This window comes from Bos grunniens, chromosome 3 (genome assembly GCF_055505025.1).
Source record: "Bos grunniens cultivar Pamir isolate PY7600 chromosome 3, Bosgru_T2T1.0, whole genome shotgun sequence".
Classification (NCBI taxonomy): Eukaryota; Metazoa; Chordata; class Mammalia; order Artiodactyla; family Bovidae; genus Bos; species Bos grunniens.
The window spans coordinates 237,205-260,644 of record NC_141167.1 but is presented as its reverse complement, the minus strand read 5'-3'; the positions used below and the strand labels follow the sequence as shown (position 1 = coordinate 260,644).

The window sequence follows — 23,440 nt, the reverse complement described above, 5'->3', positions numbered from 1 at the left end:
GTGCCATGGGAAGGAGGTAAGAGGACAGCAAGGGTGTGAGCACTTGGATCATAAAGCACAAAGCGGTAGGCTCCTAGGATGGGATGGGGGGAGCGGGAGGTGGGAGGGGTGCAATAGGCTAAGGAAGAAAACGGGGTCAGGGCCCTTCTTTCCTAGTAAGGACCAACGGAATCAACACTCCAGCTATGGTAAACCTGTGGACGGTCAAACCCCCATAGTCCTGGAAGGCAAGCATAATGTCCAGGACGGGAGAGCAAACAAACACACATGTCACACACCGAGAAGGAAAGCAACAGTCATCCTCCTCCAGGAGGGAAACCTTTTTTATACCTTGATTTATACCACATTTTGAGCCCCGGAATTCGAAAGACGACTGTATGAGTCAACTAGTGTATATAAAAGAGAGAAAGAGAATAAAAGCAACAAAAAAATAACAAAATGAACACAAAATTTTTAAAAAAAGTTTAAAAATAAATGGAAAAAAAAAAAAAAAACCACTCATAAAACCCAAAAACACCAAGCAGGGAAAAAAAAAAAAAAAACAGTAAATGATAAAGGAAGAAGGAAAAGGAAGAAAAAAGGGCAGCGGAGAGAGAAAAGGAGCTGCAGAAATGAATCCAAAGTTGCAGGAAGCCTATGCCTTTCTAAATGAGCTCGCTTTGGGTCTTGAGCAACGGCCCTGAAGGGAGAAAAGCATATGTGGCACTCTGCTGGCATCTTTTGGTGCTAGGACCCTGAACGCTAGAAGAGTGTCCAGTGAGAACGCATAGAAATTGGGGAGGACCTCGCTGGAGCGCAAAGTTGAGGCAAGGGTTTATTGTTGTCCGGGGAGGGGTTGTCCTCAGGCAGGGGTCTGGGGTCGGGAGACCCCTAAAGGGGAGAGGTTCGGTGGGCAGACATATGTTTCCACACGTGTGTTAGGATGTGAATGGTGAGCCCACGGAAGTCCTGTGCAGCCGGCATTTGTGTGCTGAACTCGGAAGCCCCGCAGTGAATCTCTAGCGGGCAAGGCTGGAAGGCCCAATGCCCCCGAATCACTTGCATCCCGAGCCCTTTGGTCCAGGGGGTCAGGTCGGAAGTGCGTGTGGGGCCTCGTCAAGGGGAATTCCCCGAGAAAAGTGTGGGTGGTTGGATGGCGGGAGTGGGAGTGGGCACGCCCTCGGCCGCCTCAGCCAATGAGGAGCCTGCACGTGCGGGGGTGGGGCTGTGGGGAAGCCCCCAAAGGCCCGAGGGGGCGGGGCCCAGGCCCTTTTCTGGAGCCGGACCGTCTGAGGGAAGGAGGCGTCGGCGTGCAGCTGCAGGTAGGAGATGGAAACCCTCGTGGGCCTTGTGTGCAGAGCCCCGGGGGCTGCTTCTGAGCACGGGGGAGGTGTGTGTCCGTCTCCCTTCGACGTCTTCCCCGGAGGGCAAGGTTGTGGGCCCAGCGCCGCTGGTGCGGATGCCCTTCGGGGACCCTCTGTGCCTGAGGGGCCGTCGCCGGCGCTTGGGCGTCCCCAGCGGGGTGACTTGGCTCCTGGGTCAGCAGGGCTGACGCCTGGCCAGAAAGGCGCCCTGAGTTGGAAGGGGCCGTGGGGGGTGGGGGCTGGGCTTCAGAACCTGGGGAACACCTGCTACGTGAATGCGGCGCTGCAGTGTCTGAGCCACACGCCGCCCCTGGCCAGCTGGATGGTGTCCCAGCAGCACGCCACCCTCTGTCCGGCCCGCAGCGCCTGCACGCTCTGTGCCATGCGAGCTCACGTGACCCGAGCCCTCCTTCACGCGGGAGAGGTGATCCGGCCCCGCAAGGACCTGCTGGCGGGCTTCCACAGACACCAGCAGGAAGATGCCCACGAGTTTCTGGTGTTCACTCTGAATGCCATGCAGCAAGGGTGCTTGAGTGCATCCCAGCCGTCGGGCCATGCCTCCGAGGACACCACCGTCATCCGTCAGATCTTCGGCGGGACCTGGAGGTCTCAGATCCAGTGTCTCCGCTGCCTCGGCGTCTCGGACACGTTCGACCCTTATCTGGACATCAGCCTGGATATCACGGCGGCTCAGAGTGTGGAGCAAGCTCTGAGAGAGCTGGTGAAGCCCGAGAAGCTGGACGCGGACAATGCCTATGACTGTGGCGTCTGTCTCCGGAAGGTGCCTGCCACCAAGAGGTTGACTTTGCACAGCACCTCCCAGGTCCTGGTGCTGGTGCTGAAGCGGTTCACACCGGTGAGCGGGGCCAAAAGGGCTCAGGAGGTGCGCTATCCCCAGTGCTTGGACCTGCAGCCCTACACGTCTGAGCGGAAGGCAGGGCCACTGGGCTACGTGCTCTATGCCGTGCTGGTGCACTCCGGGTGGAGCTGTGAGCGAGGACACTACTTCTGTTACGTCCGAGCGGGCAACGGCCAATGGTATAAGATGGACGATGCCAAGGTGACCGCCTGTGACGAGACCGCTGCCCTGAGCCAGAGCGCCTACGTCCTGTTCTACGCCCGGGAGGGTGCGTGGGAAGGGGGCGCTGGGGGAGGGGCAGCGGCCCCCGTCGGGGCTGACCCCACAGACCCCGGGCAGCCTGCAGGAGACGCCAGCGGCAGAGCTCCTGGGTCGGAGGAGTCCCCGGGGGACACAGAGGTCGAAGGGATGAGCTTAGAGCAGTGGAGACGCCTGCAAGGACACAGCCGACCGAAGCCGGCCTTGGAGCTGCGGAAGGTCCAGTCTGCCCTGCCTGCCGGCGCGGTCGTGATTCACCAGTCCAAACACGGAGGAGGGAGAAACCGCACGCCGCCCCAACAGGAGCACGAGCGGCTCGACCGTCCCAGCACGGACACCCCGCCTCCGGGGCCGAGGAACGTGGGCAACGGCCCTTGTGCCAGCGGGAGGGCCAGAGCCACCAAGGGGAAGAACAAGAAGCCGCGGCCGTCTCTGGGGCTGTGGCGGTAGGTCGGCTCTGACGCACATGCGTGCAGACGCCCAGGCACACGCTGTGTGCGGCACGCCCTGTGTGACGCACCAAGAGTTCCGACGAGGAGCGAGTTCCTCTCGGCCGTGTGCGTGATGCAGCCTCCTGGGAAGAAGCGGGGCCTGGAGTGTGCCCGGGGTCTCGGTGTTCACTTGGGACGGGCTCGTGCCTGAGCGGCTGAGCTCTCGAGGGCTGGCTCTGCTGGGAAGTCGCTGGAGAGGATGGGGTGATGGGGTGCATGAGCGGGCCTGGGCACGGTCCGAGGGCCTCCCACTTCTGCGAGGGTGGGAGAGTCCTCTCGGGATGGGACTTTGGGTGTGGGTTTGCCTTTCGTTCCCCGTCTCCGTTCCCTGGCCGCACCGCTGGCCTCGGGTGAGTGACGCGGCCTGGAGACGCCTCACAGAGCGCTCACAGCCCGCCGAGCAAGGAGAAGATCTCGGGAGCCCTTCGGGGGGCAGGGAAGAGCGGGTGCAGGTCCATGAACCGTCTCCTTCCGGCCGGTCAGGCTCTCGAAAATGGCCCAGACGTCGAGAGGCGTCCGGGGAGAAGACGGGCAAGCAGCCTTTATGGGTGTCTGTCCTTGGGAGGCCTCGTGCTACTTGGCGGAGGGTCCGGCAGGAATGAGGCGGGGATGCGCGCGTCCCCGGCACGACGCTCGTCCGCAAAGGTCCCTGGGGCTCCATGTCCGGTGCAAGGAGTACGCTGGAGAAGCTCCAAGTGCCAAACAGGAGAAGCGATCCACAAGGCCATGAGCACCGCCACCAGCACCACCAGCACCACCAGCACCAACACGAAGGCCAAGGGGAGAAAGGCAACCCAACCAGTCCCAAAGAAACTTCTCCACCAGCATCGCACCGGTGCCTGAGTGGAGATATGTCGCGCCACGTTCATTTCTGAAAGCAAAGGTCCTCCCCGCACTGAGGAAAGACCCGAGCCTACCCTAGATTGTGATAGCAAGACAACTGGACTTCCGACTCTGCCCGTCCTGTCTGGCAGTCTCATCCAGCTGGGCCCCGGGCAAACGCCTCTGGACGCGAGGAGATGCGGCCGGCCTCCAAAGTGCCTGGGGCGGTGGGGAAGCTGTCCTCCCCTAGCTGCTTTCTCGACTGCCTCATGGGCCCGTGACCCGCTGGAGGGGCACCTGAGGCCCCTTATCGACCACCTCTTGCGTTTTTCTTTCTTTGGCTTGGCTGATGGCTTCAAACCCCAAACCCTCCATCAAACTTTGGCAGACCGGGAATTTGCGATGGAACATCTCCGACCTCGAGGGCCAACTCTGGCTCCTGACTGCGCTAGTCGGCGTGGCAAGGCACAGAGAACGTTCCGATGGCTTGTTTCCCCCGCATGGCTACCTACGCCGCACCATGCCCTCCGCACGTAGAGAGGACAAAGAATGATGAGCAGTATCCTCCCCCGAGAACACGAACAAGCGTGCCCTGCACGAGGAAGCGGAGCCACCCACAGTCCGCCCTCATCATCACCACGCATCTTTCCTCCGCCCCATCGTCTCAAATGGACTTACTGCTTGCCCCATCCACACCCTCTGAAGAAGGAGGAGGAGGAGGAGGAGGAGGAGGAGGAGGAGAATGTCGATTGGGGTGGCGGGACAGAGGGAATGGGAAGGTGGCCTTATGCTGGGCGAAATCCGTGCAAAAGAGAGAAAAATCCTGGCTGATCTCGCTTCTCTGTGCCATGGGAAGGAGGTAAGAGGACAGCAAGGGTGTGAGCACTTGGATCATAAAGCACAAAGCGGTAGGCTCCTAGGATGGGATGGGGGGAGCGGGAGGTGGGAGGGGTGCAATAGGCTAAGGAAGAAAACGGGGTCAGGGCCCTTCTTTCCTAGTAAGGACCAACGGAATCAACACTCCAGCTATGGTAAACCTGTGGACGGTCAAACCCCCATAGTCCTGGAAGGCAAGCATAATGTCCAGGACGGGAGAGCAAACAAACACACATGTCACACACCGAGAAGGAAAGCAACAGTCATCCTCCTCCAGGAGGGAAACCTTTTTTATACCTTGATTTATACCACATTTTGAGCCCCGGAATTCGAAAGACGACTGTATGAGTCAACTAGTGTATATAAAAGAGAGAAAGAGAATAAAAGCAACAAAAAAATAACAAAATGAACACAAAATTTTTAAAAAAAGTTTAAAAATAAATGGAAAAAAAAAAAAAAAAACCACTCATAAAACCCAAAAACACCAAGCAGGGAAAAAAAAAAAAAAAACAGTAAATGATAAAGGAAGAAGGAAAAGGAAGAAAAAAGGGCAGCGGAGAGAGAAAAGGAGCTGCAGAAATGAATCCAAAGTTGCAGGAAGCCTATGCCTTTCTAAATGAGCTCGCTTTGGGTCTTGAGCAACGGCCCTGAAGGGAGAAAAGCATATGTGGCACTCTGCTGGCATCTTTTGGTGCTAGGACCCTGAACGCTAGAAGAGTGTCCAGTGAGAACGCATAGAAATTGGGGAGGACCTCGCTGGAGCGCAAAGTTGAGGCAAGGGTTTATTGTTGTCCGGGGAGGGGTTGTCCTCAGGCAGGGGTCTGGGGTCGGGAGACCCCTAAAGGGGAGAGGTTCGGTGGGCAGACATATGTTTCCACACGTGTGTTAGGATGTGAATGGTGAGCCCACGGAAGTCCTGTGCAGCCGGCATTTGTGTGCTGAACTCGGAAGCCCCGCAGTGAATCTCTAGCGGGCAAGGCTGGAAGGCCCAATGCCCCCGAATCACTTGCATCCCGAGCCCTTTGGTCCAGGGGGTCAGGTCGGAAGTGCGTGTGGGGCCTCGTCAAGGGGAATTCCCCGAGAAAAGTGTGGGTGGTTGGATGGCGGGAGTGGGAGTGGGCACGCCCTCGGCCGCCTCAGCCAATGAGGAGCCTGCACGTGCGGGGGTGGGGCTGTGGGGAAGCCCCCAAAGGCCCGAGGGGGCGGGGCCCAGGCCCTTTTCTGGAGCCGGACCGTCTGAGGGAAGGAGGCGTCGGCGTGCAGCTGCAGGTAGGAGATGGAAACCCTCGTGGGCCTTGTGTGCAGAGCCCCGGGGGCTGCTTCTGAGCACGGGGGAGGTGTGTGTCCGTCTCCCTTCGACGTCTTCCCCGGAGGGCAAGGTTGTGGGCCCAGCGCCGCTGGTGCGGATGCCCTTCGGGGACCCTCTGTGCCTGAGGGGCCGTCGCCGGCGCTTGGGCGTCCCCAGCGGGGTGACTTGGCTCCTGGGTCAGCAGGGCTGACGCCTGGCCAGAAAGGCGCCCTGAGTTGGAAGGGGCCGTGGGGGGTGGGGGCTGGGCTTCAGAACCTGGGGAACACCTGCTACGTGAATGCGGCGCTGCAGTGTCTGAGCCACACGCCGCCCCTGGCCAGCTGGATGGTGTCCCAGCAGCACGCCACCCTCTGTCCGGCCCGCAGCGCCTGCACGCTCTGTGCCATGCGAGCTCACGTGACCCGAGCCCTCCTTCACGCGGGAGAGGTGATCCGGCCCCGCAAGGACCTGCTGGCGGGCTTCCACAGACACCAGCAGGAAGATGCCCACGAGTTTCTGGTGTTCACTCTGAATGCCATGCAGCAAGGGTGCTTGAGTGCATCCCAGCCGTCGGGCCATGCCTCCGAGGACACCACCGTCATCCGTCAGATCTTCGGCGGGACCTGGAGGTCTCAGATCCAGTGTCTCCGCTGCCTCGGTGTCTCGGACACGTTCGACCCTTATCTGGACATCAGCCTGGATATCACGGCGGCTCAGAGTGTGGAGCAAGCTCTGAGAGAGCTGGTGAAGCCCGAGAAGCTGGACGCGGACAATGCCTATGACTGTGGCGTCTGTCTCCGGAAGGTGCCTGCCACCAAGAGGTTGACTTTGCACAGCACCTCCCAGGTCCTGGTGCTGGTGCTGAAGCGGTTCACACCGGTGAGCGGGGCCAAAAGGGCTCAGGAGGTGCGCTATCCCCAGTGCTTGGACCTGCAGCCCTACACGTCTGAGCGGAAGGCAGGGCCACTGGGCTACGTGCTCTATGCCGTGCTGGTGCACTCCGGGTGGAGCTGTGAGCGAGGACACTACTTCTGTTACGTCCGAGCGGGCAACGGCCAATGGTATAAGATGGACGATGCCAAGGTGACCGCCTGTGACGAGACCGCTGCCCTGAGCCAGAGCGCCTACGTCCTGTTCTACGCCCGGGAGGGTGCGTGGGAAGGGGGCGCTGGGGGAGGGGCAGCGGCCCCCGTCGGGGCTGACCCCACAGACCCCGGGCAGCCTGCAGGAGACGCCAGCGGCAGAGCTCCTGGGTCGGAGGAGTCCCCGGGGGACACAGAGGTCGAAGGGATGAGCTTAGAGCAGTGGAGACGCCTGCAAGAACACAGCCGACCGAAGCCGGCCTTGGAGCTGCGGAAGGTCCAGTCTGCCCTGCCTGCCGGCGCGGTCGTGATTCACCAGTCCAAACCCGGAGGAGGGAGAAACCGCACGCCGCCCCAACAGGAGCACGAGCGGCTCGACCGTCCCAGCACGGACACCCCGCCTCCGGGGCCGAGGAACGTCGGCAACGGCCCTTGTGCCAGCGGGAGGGCCAGAGCCACCAAGGGGAAGAACAAGAAGCCGCGGCCGTCTCTGGGGCTGTGGCGGTAGGTCGGCTCTGACGCACATGCGTGCAGACGCCCAGGCACACGCTGTGTGCGGCACGCCCTGTGTGACGCACCAAGAGTTCCGACGAGGAGCGAGTTCCTCTCGGCCGTGTGCGTGATGCAGCCTCCTGGGAAGAAGCGGGGCCTGGAGTGTGCCCGGGGTCTCGGTGTTCACTTGGGACGGGCTCGTGCCTGAGCGGCTGAGCTCTCGAGGGCTGGCTCTGCTGGGAAGTCGCTGGAGAGGATGGGGTGATGGGGTGCATGAGCGGGCCTGGGCACGGTCCGAGGGCCTCCCACTTCTGCGAGGGTGGGAGAGTCCTCTCGGGATGGGACTTTGGGTGTGGGTTTGCCTTTCGTTCCCCGTCTCCGTTCCCTGGCCGCACCGCTGGCCTCGGGTGAGTGACGCGGCCTGGAGACGCCTCACAGAGCGCTCACAGCCCGCCGAGCAAGGAGAAGATCTCGGGAGCCCTTCGGGGGGCAGGGAAGAGCGGGTGCAGGTCCATGAACCGTCTCCTTCCGGCCGGTCAGGCTCTCGAAAATGGCCCAGACGTCGAGAGGCGTCCGGGGAGAAGACGGGCAAGCAGCCTTTATGGGTGTCTGTCCTTGGGAGGCCTCGTGCTACTTGGCGGAGGGTCCGGCAGGAATGAGGCGGGGATGCGCGCGTCCCCGGCACGACGCTCGTCCGCAAAGGTCCCTGGGGCTCCATGTCCGGTGCAAGGAGTACGCTGGAGAAGCTCCAAGTGCCAAACAGGAGAAGCGATCCACAAGGCCATGAGCACCGCCACCAGCACCACCAGCACCACCAGCACCAACACGAAGGCCAAGGGGAGAAAGGCAACCCAACCAGTCCCAAAGAAACTTCTCCACCAGCATCGCACCGGTGCCTGAGTGGAGATATGTCGCGCCACGTTCATTTCTGAAAGCAAAGGTCCTCCCCGCACTGAGGAAAGACCCGAGCCTACCCTAGATTGTGATAGCAAGACAACTGGACTTCCGACTCTGCCCGTCCTGTCTGGCAGTCTCATCCAGCTGGGCCCCGGGCAAACGCCTCTGGACGCGAGGAGATGCGGCCGGCCTCCAAAGTGCCTGGGGCGGTGGGGAAGCTGTCCTCCCCTAGCTGCTTTCTCGACTGCCTCATGGGCCCGTGACCCGCTGGAGGGGCACCTGAGGCCCCTTATCGACCACCTCTTGCGTTTTTCTTTCTTTGGCTTGGCTGATGGCTTCAAACCCCAAACCCTCCATCAAACTTTGGCAGACCGGGAATTTGCGATGGAACATCTCCGACCTCGAGGGCCAACTCTGGCTCCTGACTGCGCTAGTCGGCGTGGCAAGGCACAGAGAACGTTCCGATGGCTTGTTTCCCCCGCATGGCTACCTACGCCGCACCATGCCCTCCGCACGTAGAGAGGACAAAGAATGATGAGCAGTATCCTCCCCCGAGAACACGAACAAGCGTGCCCTGCACGAGGAAGCGGAGCCACCCACAGTCCGCCCTCATCATCACCACGCATCTTTCCTCCGCCCCATCGTCTCAAATGGACTTACTGCTTGCCCCATCCACACCCTCTGAAGAAGGAGGAGGAGGAGGAGGAGGAGGAGGAGGAGGAGGAGGAGGAGAATGTCGATTGGGGTGGCGGGACAGAGGGAATGGGAAGGTGGCCTTATGCTGGGCGAAATCCGTGCAAAAGAGAGAAAAATCCTGGCTGATCTCGCTTCTCTGTGCCATGGGAAGGAGGTAAGAGGACAGCAAGGGTGTGAGCACTTGGATCATAAAGCACAAAGCGGTAGGCTCCTAGGATGGGATGGGGGGAGCGGGAGGTGGGAGGGGTGCAATAGGCTAAGGAAGAAAACGGGGTCAGGGCCCTTCTTTCCTAGTAAGGACCAACGGAATCAACACTCCAGCTATGGTAAACCTGTGGACGGTCAAACCCCCATAGTCCTGGAAGGCAAGCATAATGTCCAGGACGGGAGAGCAAACAAACACACATGTCACACACCGAGAAGGAAAGCAACAGTCATCCTCCTCCAGGAGGGAAACCTGTTTTATACCTTGATTTATACCACATTTTGAGCCCCGGAATTCGAAAGACGACTGTATGAGTCAACTAGTGTATATAAAAGAGAGAAAGAGAATAAAAGCAACAAAAAAATAACAAAATGAACACAAAATTTTTAAAAAAAGTTTAAAAATAAATGGAAAAAAAAAAAAAAAAAACCACTCATAAAACCCAAAACCACCAAGCAGGGAAAAAAAAAAAAAAAAAACAGTAAATGATAAAGGAAGAAGGAAAAGGAAGAAAAAAGGGCAGCGGAGAGAGAAAAGGAGCTGCAGAAATGAATCCAAAGTTGCAGGAAGCCTATGCCTTTCTAAATGAGCTCGCTTTGGGTCTTGAGCAACGGCCCTGAAGGGAGAAAAGCATATGTGGCACTCTGCTGGCATCTTTTGGTGCTAGGACCCTGAACGCTAGAAGAGTGTCCAGTGAGAACGCATAGAAATTGGGGAGGACCTCGCTGGAGCGCAAAGTTGAGGCAAGGGTTTATTGTTGTCCGGGGAGGGGTTGTCCTCAGGCAGGGGTCTGGGGTCGGGAGACCCCTAAAGGGGAGAGGTTCGGTGGGCAGACATATGTTTCCACACGTGTGTTAGGATGTGAATGGTGAGCCCACGGAAGTCCTGTGCAGCCGGCATTTGTGTGCTGAACTCGGAAGCCCCGCAGTGAATCTCTAGCGGGCAAGGCTGGAAGGCCCAATGCCCCCGAATCACTTGCATCCCGAGCCCTTTGGTCCAGGGGGTCAGGTCGGAAGTGCGTGTGGGGCCTCGTCAAGGGGAATTCCCCGAGAAAAGTGTGGGTGGTTGGATGGCGGGAGTGGGAGTGGGCACGCCCTCGGCCGCCTCAGCCAATGAGGAGCCTGCACGTGCGGGGGTGGGGCTGTGGGGAAGCCCCCAAAGGCCCGAGGGGGCGGGGCCCAGGCCCTTTTCTGGAGCCGGACCGTCTGAGGGAAGGAGGCGTCGGCGTGCAGCTGCAGGTAGGAGATGGAAACCCTCGTGGGCCTTGTGTGCAGAGCCCCGGGGGCTGCTTCTGAGCACGGGGGAGGTGTGTGTCCGTCTCCCTTCGACGTCTTCCCCGGAGGGCAAGGTTGTGGGCCCAGCGCCGCTGGTGCGGATGCCCTTCGGGGACCCTCTGTGCCTGAGGGGCCGTCGCCGGCGCTTGGGCGTCCCCAGCGGGGTGACTTGGCTCCTGGGTCAGCAGGGCTGACGCCTGGCCAGAAAGGCGCCCTGAGTTGGAAGGGGCCGTGGGGGGTGGGGGCTGGGCTTCAGAACCTGGGGAACACCTGCTACGTGAATGCGGCGCTGCAGTGTCTGAGCCACACGCCGCCCCTGGCCAGCTGGATGGTGTCCCAGCAGCACGCCACCCTCTGTCCGGCCCGCAGCGCCTGCACGCTCTGTGCCATGCGAGCTCACGTGACCCGAGCCCTCCTTCACGCGGGAGAGGTGATCCGGCCCCGCAAGGACCTGCTGGCGGGCTTCCACAGACACCAGCAGGAAGATGCCCACGAGTTTCTGGTGTTCACTCTGAATGCCATGCAGCAAGGGTGCTTGAGTGCATCCCAGCCGTCGGGCCATGCCTCCGAGGACACCACCGTCATCCGTCAGATCTTCGGCGGGACCTGGAGGTCTCAGATCCAGTGTCTCCGCTGCCTCGGTGTCTCGGACACGTTCGACCCTTATCTGGACATCAGCCTGGATATCACGGCGGCTCAGAGTGTGGAGCAAGCTCTGAGAGAGCTGGTGAAGCCCGAGAAGCTGGACGCGGACAATGCCTATGACTGTGGCGTCTGTCTCCGGAAGGTGCCTGCCACCAAGAGGTTGACTTTGCACAGCACCTCCCAGGTCCTGGTGCTGGTGCTGAAGCGGTTCACACCGGTGAGCGGGGCCAAAAGGGCTCAGGAGGTGCGCTATCCCCAGTGCTTGGACCTGCAGCCCTACACGTCTGAGCGGAAGGCAGGGCCACTGGGCTACGTGCTCTATGCCGTGCTGGTGCACTCCGGGTGGAGCTGTGAGCGAGGACACTACTTCTGTTACGTCCGAGCGGGCAACGGCCAATGGTATAAGATGGACGATGCCAAGGTGACCGCCTGTGACGAAACCGCTGCCCTGAGCCAGAGCGCCTACGTCCTGTTCTACGCCCGGGAGGGTGCGTGGGAAGGGGGCGCTGGGGGAGGGGCAGCGGCCCCCGTCGGGGCTGACCCCACAGACCCCGGGCAGCCTGCAGGAGACGCCAGCGGCAGAGCTCCTGGGTCGGAGGAGTCCCCGGGGGACACAGAGGTCGAAGGGATGAGCTTAGAGCAGTGGAGACGCCTGCAAGGACACAGCCGACCGAAGCCGGCCTTGGAGCTGCGGAAGGTCCAGTCTGCCCTGCCTGCCGGCGCGGTCGTGATTCACCAGTCCAAACACGGAGGAGGGAGAAACCGCACGCCGCCCCAACAGGAGCACGAGCGGCTCGACCGTCCCAGCACGGACACCCCGCCTCCGGGGCCGAGGAACGTCGGCAACGGCCCTTGTGCCAGCGGGAGGGCCAGAGCCACCAAGGGGAAGAACAAGAAGCCGCGGCCGTCTCTGGGGCTGTGGCGGTAGGTCGGCTCTGACGCACATGCGTGCAGACGCCCAGGCACACGCTGTGTGCGGCACGCCCTGTGTGACGCACCAAGAGTTCCGACGAGGAGCGAGTTCCTCTCGGCCGTGTGCGTGATGCAGCCTCCTGGGAAGAAGCGGGGCCTGGAGTGTGCCCGGGGTCTCGGTGTTCACTTGGGACGGGCTCGTGCCTGAGCGGCTGAGCTCTCGAGGGCTGGCTCTGCTGGGAAGTCGCTGGAGAGGATGGGGTGATGGGGTGCATGAGCGGGCCTGGGCACGGTCCGAGGGCCTCCCACTTCTGCGAGGGTGGGAGAGTCCTCTCGGGATGGGACTTTGGGTGTGGGTTTGCCTTTCGTTCCCCGTCTCCGTTCCCTGGCCGCACCGCTGGCCTCGGGTGAGTGACGCGGCCTGGAGACGCCTCACAGAGCGCTCACAGCCCGCCGAGCAAGGAGAAGATCTCGGGAGCCCTTCGGGGGGCAGGGAAGAGCGGGTGCAGGTCCATGAACCGTCTCCTTCCGGCCGGTCAGGCTCTCGAAAATGGCCCAGACGTCGAGAGGCGTCCGGGGAGAAGACGGGCAAGCAGCCTTTATGGGTGTCTGTCCTTGGGAGGCCTCGTGCTACTTGGCGGAGGGTCCGGCAGGAATGAGGCGGGGATGCGCGCGTCCCCGGCACGACGCTCGTCCGCAAAGGTCCCTGGGGCTCCATGTCCGGTGCAAGGAGTACGCTGGAGAAGCTCCAAGTGCCAAACAGGAGAAGCGATCCACAAGGCCATGAGCACCGCCACCAGCACCACCAGCACCACCAGCACCAACACGAAGGCCAAGGGGAGAAAGGCAACCCAACCAGTCCCAAAGAAACTTCTCCACCAGCATCGCACCGGTGCCTGAGTGGAGATATGTCGCGCCACGTTCATTTCTGAAAGCAAAGGTCCTCCCCGCACTGAGGAAAGACCCGAGCCTACCCTAGATTGTGATAGCAAGACAACTGGACTTCCGACTCTGCCCGTCCTGTCTGGCAGTCTCATCCAGCTGGGCCCCGGGCAAACGCCTCTGGACGCGAGGAGATGCGGCCGGCCTCCAAAGTGCCTGGGGCGGTGGGGAAGCTGTCCTCCCCTAGCTGCTTTCTCGACTGCCTCATGGGCCCGTGACCCGCTGGAGGGGCACCTGAGGCCCCTTATCGACCACCTCTTGCGTTTTTCTTTCTTTGGCTTGGCTGATGGCTTCAAACCCCAAACCCTCCATCAAACTTTGGCAGACCGGGAATTTGCGATGGAACATCTCCGACCTCGAGGGCCAACTCTGGCTCCTGACTGCGCTAGTCGGCGTGGCAAGGCACAGAGAACGTTCCGATGGCTTGTTTCCCCCGCATGGCTACCTACGCCGCACCATGCCCTCCGCACGTAGAGAGGACAAAGAATGATGAGCAGTATCCTCCCCCGAGAACACGAACAAGCGTGCCCTGCACGAGGAAGCGGAGCCACCCACAGTCCGCCCTCATCATCACCACGCATCTTTCCTCCGCCCCATCGTCTCAAATGGACTTACTGCTTGCCCCATCCACACCCTCTGAAGAAGGAGGAGGAGGAGGAGGAGAAGCAGGAGGGGGATGACGAGGAGAAGGAGTAGGAGAAAAAGGAGAAGAATGTCGACTGGGGCGGCGTGATAGAGGAAATGGGAATTTCGGCTTATGCTGGTGGAAGTCCGTGCAAAAGAGAGAAAAATCCTGGCTGATCTCGCTTCTCCGTGCCATGGGAAGGAGGCAAGAGGACAGCAAGTTTGTGAGCACTTGGATCATAAAGCACAAAGCGGTAGGGTTCTGGAATGCGGTGGGTGACTCGGAGATTTGAGGGGTGAAATGGCCTAAGGAAGAGAGCGGCGTCAGGGCCGTTTTTTCCTAGTAAAGATCAACGGAATCAACCCATCAACTATGATAAACCCGTGGACGGTCAAAGCCCCATAGTCCTGGAAGGGAAGCATAATATCCAGGACAGGAGAGCAAACAAACACACATGTTACACACCGAGAAGGAAAGCAACAGTCACCCTCCTCCAGGAGGGAAATTCGTTCATTTCAGTTCAGTAGGTAACTCGTATTCCTCTCTTTGCAACCCCATGTACTGAACTTGCCAGGCTTCCATATCCAATACGTAGTCTCAGAATTTAGTGTGTTTAATATCCTTTGTGTTGGTGGTACCATCCTGCCATCTCATCCTCTGTTGTCTCCTTCTTTTCCTGTCTTCAATTTTTCTCAACATCAGGGTCTTTTAAAATGAGTCAGTTCTATTCATCAGATGTCCAACTTATTGGAGTTTTACCTTCAGTATCAGTGCTTCCAGTGAACATCCAGGACTCATCTGCTTTCTGAAGGACTGGCTTGATCTCTTTGCAGCCAAGGTGCTCTCAATAGTCTTCTCCAACACCACAGTTCACAAGCATCAGATCTTCTGCGCTCAGCTTTCTTTATAGTCCATTTCTCTCTTTCATACATGCCTATTGGGAAACCATGGCCTTAACTAAAAGTACCTTTGTTGGCAAAGTATTGTCTTTGCTTTTTCATATGCTGAGTTGATTAGTCATACCTCTTTTTCCAAGGAGCAAGCATCTTGTAATTTCATGGCTACAGTCACTATCTGCAATGATTTTGAAGCCCCAAAATAATATAAGCTGAGTTCTCCACCACAGCAGCAAAGAGACTTTGAGGCAGAAACGCCCACATAAGCCATTTCTAGCTCACAGACTGTGAGGAGTTTAATAGGCAAAGTTTATTAGTGCAGCCTTGGAGTAATGCTGCCAGAGAGGAACAGAAAGCACCGTCTACCAGGAACCAGGAACTGACTTCACCACTCACCACCATCTCCTACCAGCCTCCCTCCAGAGGCAACGCTAACATTCCTAGCCTCACCTGGGCAGCTCACTTCTGCCTTCATGTTTCTGTGTAAGGGCTGCCTGCTCTCAGACGTGCTTCTCCTAGAATTGTGCAGGCCCAGCTCCTTCCTTCATCCTGGTCACCGCAGCAAGGCCTTTTAGACCCTCTTGACCAGTGACTCCAAGCCCTCCCTCACAAAGCCCTTTTTTATTTTCAGTAGAGCACTTGTTCTTTTCCTTCCCTTGTCTGGCTTCCATACTTTTCTCTTTCTTCACTCCAAACCGAGAGCTCCTTGAAAGGACGGGCCGCTGGTCATTTTCAGCACTGTTCTCTGTACCACTGACTCACCTGGCATAGAGTGAGTTCTCACAGCCTGGGGGCTGAGTAAATAAACGTGAAGATCCTGGGGCTCCCCTTCCTCTTCTGTCCAGGTCGGTCTCTTGAGATGATCACTCTTACTAGGAAGCGAGTGCTGTTTCTGAGGCGGGAGCATGGCCAGAATGACCTCCACCATCCTTTTTCTCTCTCCAGTTGCTCCTGCAAAGCTCAGCCAGCAACCCCGACTGGGTGCCTCCTGGTGGCCCGCGCTAGCATTGCAGGACTAACCCGAACCTTCTTTCAGGTCTTCAAGGCGGAGGCTCTCCAGAGTTCCCGAGGTGAAAGTGTACTTCAGGCAGGCTGTGGAAAGACCCAGGAATCTCCTCATTTGTCATTTCCTCTCCTCTCTTTGGGGTTTAGTTCGTTCATGTTGCATCCTCGGCTCAGACAGGGCAATAATTTCCCCCTACTTTCAAATTAGAACCTCTGGAATCCGGTTAGGGCTGGTCTTCTTTCTGGAACCCTGACTCTGGGTCCACAACTGAGCCCTCTCCTGCTCACCACAAGCCCTTGTTCCTTCAGCTCCTCTCTCCTCTGAGGGACCTCTGTGAGTGGAAAGCATTTTTCCAAGCTCTCAGACACAGGGGTCAATGGTGGAGAACCAAGGTCGACAGATTTCCCAAGCATACTGAGTGAACGCTTGGGGGGCCCAACAGCAAGCACACAATGTTTAGGAAAGGAAAGCAAGTCCCTCTGTCTTGTAGCACCGTCTATACTGGGGAATGGAGTGTGTGCTCAGCCTGGTTTTAACAGCCCAGAAAAGTGGACTGTGGGACTGAGACCGTGTTCACTGGAGAACACTGAGGAGAGGGCCCACACCCAGGCAGGACTCGGGGAACGTGGAGAATCCCCCTCACGCTTTGGACTTCTGAACGCAGTGCCCGTTGCCAGGAGCGGGGTGTGGAGGCCCCTGCTCCATGGCGGACCTGCCTCCAGCCCTTCCTGCTCTCCCAGCCCTGACACGGTGTGTTCTCTCCCTTTACCATCTCACATCGTCCCCACTGTGGACCCTATTTCTGTTTGTGCCTGCTTGTGTGAGCATGAAAATGCAGAGAGAGTAATGGCCCAAGTGGGGCCAGGTTGGTAGAGTTCACCAGGAACTTAGGGTCTCACTTCCAAACCAAGCATGATGGATAGGACTGCGAACTGGCTTAGGGAGCTGGGGTCCTCACTTTCCTACTGGCTTCTGCTCACATACTGTGTTCCAGACAAGTCTGCCTCTTTCTAGGCTTTGGTTTTCAAATTGTACCAAGAGGGCTTGGATAAAAAGCTGCATAAGCGCATGCACAGGCAAACGTGTTCTCTGACTCCAGCAACAATAGATGGGTTGTTGGCATGGGTGGTCTCAGGAGGCCTGTGCTCCTGATGTGGGCAGAGGCAGGCGAGCTTGTAGCGGGAGTGGCCAGGACACTTGTCCTGTCCCAGCACCAGCCAGAGGGCATGTGCAGGCCCAGGGACAGCGAGCGCACCCGTGCCCGCCTCCCTGCACAGTCACCGACACTGGACCAAGGGCTCCGCTCCGAAGGGGAGTTGTTTCTGGTGCCCCACCTGCAGCCTCTGAAAGGCCCGCATTTTCTGGAGCCCTAAGGACAGATGGTTCACATGGAAGTGGTTCCCAGCAAGTAAATGGAATGTGGAAGGGATATTTGCCGTGTGTACGCTCAGGCTATGAAAACATGCCTCGTGATGTGCCATACATTTCCCCTTTACAACGAAGTGAAATAAGCCCAAGGAACATGCCTGCATTTGAAAGCACATGTTGAGGATGGAAAATCCACAAATTAAAGGTTGCTGAGTCCCAGAATCTCTGACTGGAGGAAAATCAACAAGAAGAATCGCTTGCTATTGGAAACTCATTTTATTTTATTTGTATTGGGCTGTTAATGAAGAGAGCTTGCCAGGTGGTGCTAATGGTAACAACTGAGAGTGTTAGCAGCCTGGGTAGGAAGGCCAGAGGTCCCAAAGCAGCAGGAAGAAACGAACTGCAAGTGGCAGACTCCTTTCCCTTCTCTGTTGAGGACACCTGGTTCCCTCTGAACTTGACTTTTCTCAAACCTTGAGCTAACCAATGCGGTTTTCTTATGGAAATGTTTTTCTTAAGCTATGCTAATGAAACTATGTACTGGCTTTGGGATCTCACTTTCTTCAAATCGGTTCTGCTTGAGACTTACTTTTGTCTCAAACCTTGGGCTGTTAATGGCTCAACAGATCAGTATTCATGTCAATTGTTTCCTGGCTGGGGACGACACACCTTGTGCCATTCTATCTCGAAAACGCTCATTGTGGGAGGGGGGCCTGGTGACACGCCCTCAGCCTTGAGGACAAGACGAAGTCTGCCCAAACCCATGTCCATTGAGTCAGTGATGCCATCCAACCATCTCATCCTCTGTCATCCTCTCCTGCCCTCAATCTTTCCCAGCATCAGGGTCTTTGCAAATGACTCAGCTCTTCTCATCAGGTGGCCAAAGTATTGGAGTTTCAGCTTCAGCATCAGTCCTTCCAATGGATATTCAGGAATGATTTCCTTTAGGATGGACTGGTTGGATCTCCTTGCAGTCCAAGGGACTCTCAAGAGTCTTCTCTCTCAGGACTATGTGCCTGGTAGCCATGGGGATAAGATGCCTTTGGCTGAACTGGCCTTCCAGACTGACAAACATGAGATTCCATACCAAGATTTCCCATTGCCAAAAGGCTTGTAATAATCCCCTATATAGTCGGTCACCTTTGTAAGCTTTATGGCACCCATTGGTGTAGGCTACAATGTCTAACCAGCTGACTCTTCTGATTTTGAATCATGGCTGTAACCTGACTGTATCTCCCTTTAACACTTTCCAGGCTAGGTTTAAGGAATTTGGGGATGAGTACACTTGCAACCCACTCCAGTATTCTTGCCTGGAAAATCCCATGGACGGAGGAGCCTGGGGGGCTACAGTCCACGTGGTCGCAAAGAGTCGGACACGACTGAGCGACTTCATTCACTCACACTTAAGGTATATAAGGTTTTCAAAAAAGTCGGTCGGGGTCCTTGGCTAAGAGGAGACTGTGCCTTGGGCCTGCCAGTGTAATAAACTGCACTCCACTATCTGCATGCTGAAGACTTTGACTGTGTGGATCACAATAAACTGTGGAAAATTCTGAAGCAGATGGGAATACCAGACCACTTGACCTGCCCTTGAGAAACCTGTATGCAAGTCAGGAATCAACAGTTAGAACTGGACATGGAACAACAGACTGGTTCCAAATAGGAAAAGAAGTATGTCAAGGCTGTATATTGTCACCCTGCTTATTTAACTTATATGCAGAGTATATCATGAGAAACCCTGAGATGGAGGAAGCACAAGCTGGAATCAAGATTGCTGGGAGAAATATCAATAACCTCAGATATGCAGATGACACCACCCTTATGGCAGAAAGTGAAGAAGAACTAAAAAGCCTCTTGATGTAAGCGAAAGAGGAGAGTGAAAAAGTTGGCTTAAAGCTCAACATTCAGAAAACTAAGATCATGGCATCCGGTCCCATCACTTCATGGGAAACAGATGGGGAAACAGTGAAAATAGTGGTTGACTATTTTTATGGGCTCCAAAATCACTACAGATGGTGATTGCAGCCGTGAAATTAAAAGATGCTTACTCCTTGGAAGGAAAGTTATGACCAACCTAGACAACATTATTAAAAAGCAGAGACATTACTTTGTCAACAAAGATCCATCTAGTCAAGGCTATGGTTTTTCCAGTCTTCATGTATGGAGGTGAGAGTTGGACTATAAAGAAAGCTGAGTGCTGAAGAATTGATGCTTTTGAACTGTGGTGTTGGAAAAAAAACCCCTGAGAGTCCCTTGGACTGCAAGGAGATCTAACCAGTCCATCCTAAAGGAGATCAGTCCTGGGTGCTCATTGGAAGGACTGATGTTGATGCTGAGACTCCAATACTTTGGCTACATGATGCGAAGAGGTGAGTCACTTGAAAACACCCTGATGCTAGGAAAGATTGAGGGCAGGAGGAAAAGGGGACAACAGAGGATGTGATGGTTGGATGGCATCACCAACTCAATGGACATGGGTTTGGGTAGATTTGGGAGTTGGTTATGGACAGGGAGGCCTGGCATGCTGCAGTTCACGGGCTCGCAAAGAGTTGGACACAACTGAGCGACTGAACTGAACTGACTCCCTGAAATGTCCTTCTGAATGAGTTTGTTTCTCAGAATGCGGGGCTACAACAGATTTGCTAAATGAGGGAAAAGCACAGTTTGATTCCCTACCTTACAAGCTCCAAGGTATGCCGGCTGTATCCCATTGCTTCAGATGTCTATTGATTCCTTGGCATTAACTCTGGACTCCTATTCTCAAATGGCTAAAAGTCCATAGATTTTCCACTTCCATCTTCTGTTTCAGTTATTTGTGATTGTGATGAATTTAATTCAGATGACCATTATATTTTTTACCATGGGCAAGAATCCCTTAGAAGAAATGGAGTAGTCCTCAAAGTCAAGAAAAGAGTCTGAAATGGAGTACTTGGGTACAATCTCAAAAATGACAGAATGATTTCAGTTCATTTCAAAGGCAAACCATTCAGCATCAAAATAATTCAACTCTGTGCCCCAACCACTAATGCCAGAGAAGAACAAGGCCTTCTAGAATTAACACGAAAAAAAAAAAAAGTTCTTTTCATCATAGGGGTTGTTGTTCAGTCGCTCAGTAGTGTCTGACTCTTTTGTGACCCTATGGAATGAAGTACACACACTCTGTCCTTCAACATCTTTCAAAGTTTGCTCAAACTTATGTCCATTGAGTTGATGATGCCATCCAACTGTCTCATCCTCCGTCATCCCCTTCTCCTCCTGCCCTCAGTCTTTCCTAGCATCAGGGTCTTTTCTAATGAGTCAGCTCTTTGCATCAGGTGGCCAAAGCATTGGAGGTTCAGCTTTAGCATCAGTCCTTCCAGTGAATATTCCGGGTTGATTTCCTGTCAGATTGACTGGTTTCATGTCCTTGCTGTCCAGGAGACTCTCAAGAGTCTCCTCCAGCACAACAGTTCAAAGGCATCAATTCTTTTGTGCTCAGTCTTTTTTATTGTCCAACTCTCACATCCATACACGACTACTGGGAAAACCACAGATTTGACTATATGGACCTTTGTAGGCAAAGTCTCTCTGCTTTTTAATATGCTGTCTAGGTTCATCCTAGCTTTTCTTCTAAGGAGCAAGCATCTTTTAATTTCATGGCTGCAGTCAACAAACTACAGTGGTTTTGGAAACCAAGAAAATAAAGCCTGTTACCGTGTCTGTTTTCCATTCTATTTGCCATGAAGTGAAGATGCCATGATCATCATTTTTTTTCATGTTGAGCTTTAAGCCAATTTTTTTCACTCTCCTCTTTCAGCTTCATCAAGAGACTCGTTTTTTCCTCTTTGCTTTCTGCCATAAGGGTGGTGTTATCTGCATATCTGAGGTTATTGATATTTCTCCTGACAATCTTGATTCCAGCTTGTGATTCATCCAGCCCAGCATTTTGCATGATGTATTCTGCATATAAGTTAAATAAGCAGGGTGACAGTATACAACCGTGACATACTCCTATCCCAATTTTGAACCAGTCAGTTGGTTCCATTTCATGTTCTAACTGTTGCTTCTTGACCTGCATACAGGTTTGTCAAGAGGCAAGTAGCGGGATCTGGTATTCCCCTCTCTTGAAGAATTTCCCACACTTTGTTGTGATCCACACAGTGAGAGGCTTTGGTGTAGTCAATAAAGCAGGAGTAGATGCTTTTCTGGAACTCTCTTGCTTTTTCTTTGATCCAACAGATGTTGGAAATTTGATCTCTTGTTTCTCTGCCTTTTCTAAATCCAGCTTGAACATCTGGAAGTTCTTGGTTCACATACTGTTGAGGCTGGCTTGGAGAATTTTGAGCATTACTTTGCTAGCATGTGAAATAAGTGCCATTGTGCAGTAGTTTGAACATTCTTTGGCATTGCCCTTCTTTGGGATTGGAATGAAAACTGACTTTTTCTAGTCTTGTGGTCACTGCTGAGTTTTCTAAATTTGGGGGGCATATTGAGTGCAGCACTCTTACAGCATCATCTTTTAGGATTTGAAATAGCTCAGTTGGAATTCCATCACCCCCACTAGCTTTGTTTGTAGTGACTGGAATGCAAAAGTAGGAAGTCAAGAGATACCTGGAGTAACAGACAGGTTTGGTCTTGGAATACAAAATGAAGCAGGGCAAAGGCTAACAGAGTTTTGCCAAGAGAACGCGCTGGTCATAGCAAAAACCCTCTTCCAGCAACACAAGAGATGACTACATATGGACATCACCAGATGGTCAATACCAAAATCAGATTGATTATATTCTTTGCATCCAAAGATGGAAAAGCTCTATACAGTCAGCAAAAACAAGAGCAGGAGTTAACTACAGCTCAGATAATGAGCTCGTTATTGCAAAATGCAAACTTAAATTGAAGAAAGTAGGGAAAACCATTAGGACATTTGGGTATGATGTAATCAAATCCCTATGGTATACAGTGGAGGTGACAAATAAATTCAAGGGATTTAGGTCTGATAGAGTGTCTGAAGAACTATGGATAGAAGTTCATAAAATTTTTCAGGAGGCAGTGACCAAAACCATCCCCCAAAGAAAGAAGTGGTTGTCAGAGGAGGCCTTACAAAGAGCTGAGAAAAGAAGAGAATTGAAAGGCAAAAGAGAAAAGTAAAGATATACCCATCTGAATGCAGAGTTCCAAAGAATAGAAAGGAGAGATAAGAAAATCCTCTTAACTGAACAATGCAAAGAAATAGAGGAAAGCAACAGGATGGGAAAGATTAGAGAGCTCGTTGAGAAAGCTGGAGATACGCACTATGTGACAGTGGCCAAGCTACATTTTATTTGGGGCAAAACGAGGACTGAGCCCAGGAGACAGTATCTGAGATAATTCTGAGAGACTGCTCCAAAGAGGCAGTAGGGGGAGGTTAGTATATAGGATTTTGGTGAATGGGGAGTTCAATGCAATCAAGCACTTATTTTACAAAAGGTTTTCTGCTGGTCCTGAGCTGATGTCACCATGAAGGGATTTAGTGATTTTCTAGATATGAAGAAATGTAAGAGTTGGGATCAAGAAATCAGTTCCTGAAAATATCTGACTATCTAAAAGACCTGTTCCAGCAGTTTCCCTGGAGCAGAGTGCCTGGCTCTCCACCCTAGGTTCCCCTCAGCAGAAGTTGACGGTCCACAGCTTCAGCAACACAGGGTCAATCTCCGCTGAGGCAGCTGGCAAATCCCCTGTTGCAGGTGAGTCTCTGGCCAATGCTCCTCACAAGTGCCAATTTGTAGCTGACATAGATATCACATGGACGTAGTCGAGAAAATACTGAAAAGGTAAAGCAGAGATGTATTAAAGCGCGCTATGTTAGGTTTGTCAACCGCAAACTGGCACTTGCAATGGTCACTTGCCTTCCACCTCTACAAGGATCAGATAATGTGCTGCTGCAGCTGCTGATTTTCAACACCCCTTGAAAGCAGTTCAGACTGGAGAGTAGAAATGAAGACCCCTGTGCTCTGGGAAAAACTGGTGGAACAAGTCTTCAGATAGATATTTTCAGGAGTCAAGTTTATAAGGCCAATTCTTGTATCTCCTAGTATCTAGAAAAGGGCTAAAATCCTTCATGGTGGCTAAGTCGACAGGTTTTATATTTTAAGGAATCAGAATTTATTATACTTTTGCTTTCCCATTGAGAAATGGAATATTTCCTGCCATATCAGTAACAAATGATTTCACAGTCATCAGTGATTGCAGCCACCAGCCAAAGGTGAGCTGGTGAAGCCCTGAGGGGACTCAGGAGGGAAAGACTATCTGCCCTCTGGCAGCCTTCAGACTGCAGCTATGCCCCATGGCGAGCCCTGGGGGAACTCAAGATGTGAAAATGCGGTAGGATATAGATGGGTCCCAGGCTGCACACCTGGTGATTGTCAAGGGGAGTAAAGTTGAAGCTTTGCTCTCACCCAGACACTCCAAGGACAAAGCTAGTGGCAAACACTGAGCTCTGCTGAAGTAG

At 54.6% G+C, this 23,440-nt stretch overlaps 1 protein-coding gene across 1 annotated transcript in view; it reads left to right on the top strand.

Annotated features, from left to right (window-relative positions):
• The window catches only part of LOC147374748 (uncharacterized), a 109,623-nt gene extending 86,722 nt beyond the window's left edge, over positions 1–22,901 (top strand). The window contains exons 3-4 of the mRNA XM_086394578.1: positions 22,590–22,676; positions 22,855–22,901. Coding sequence (XP_086250704.1) covers positions 22,590–22,676; positions 22,855–22,901 — 134 coding nt within the window. The remainder of the gene's footprint in view (positions 1–22,589; positions 22,677–22,854) is intronic.
• Positions 22,902–23,440: the final 539 nt, after the last annotated feature.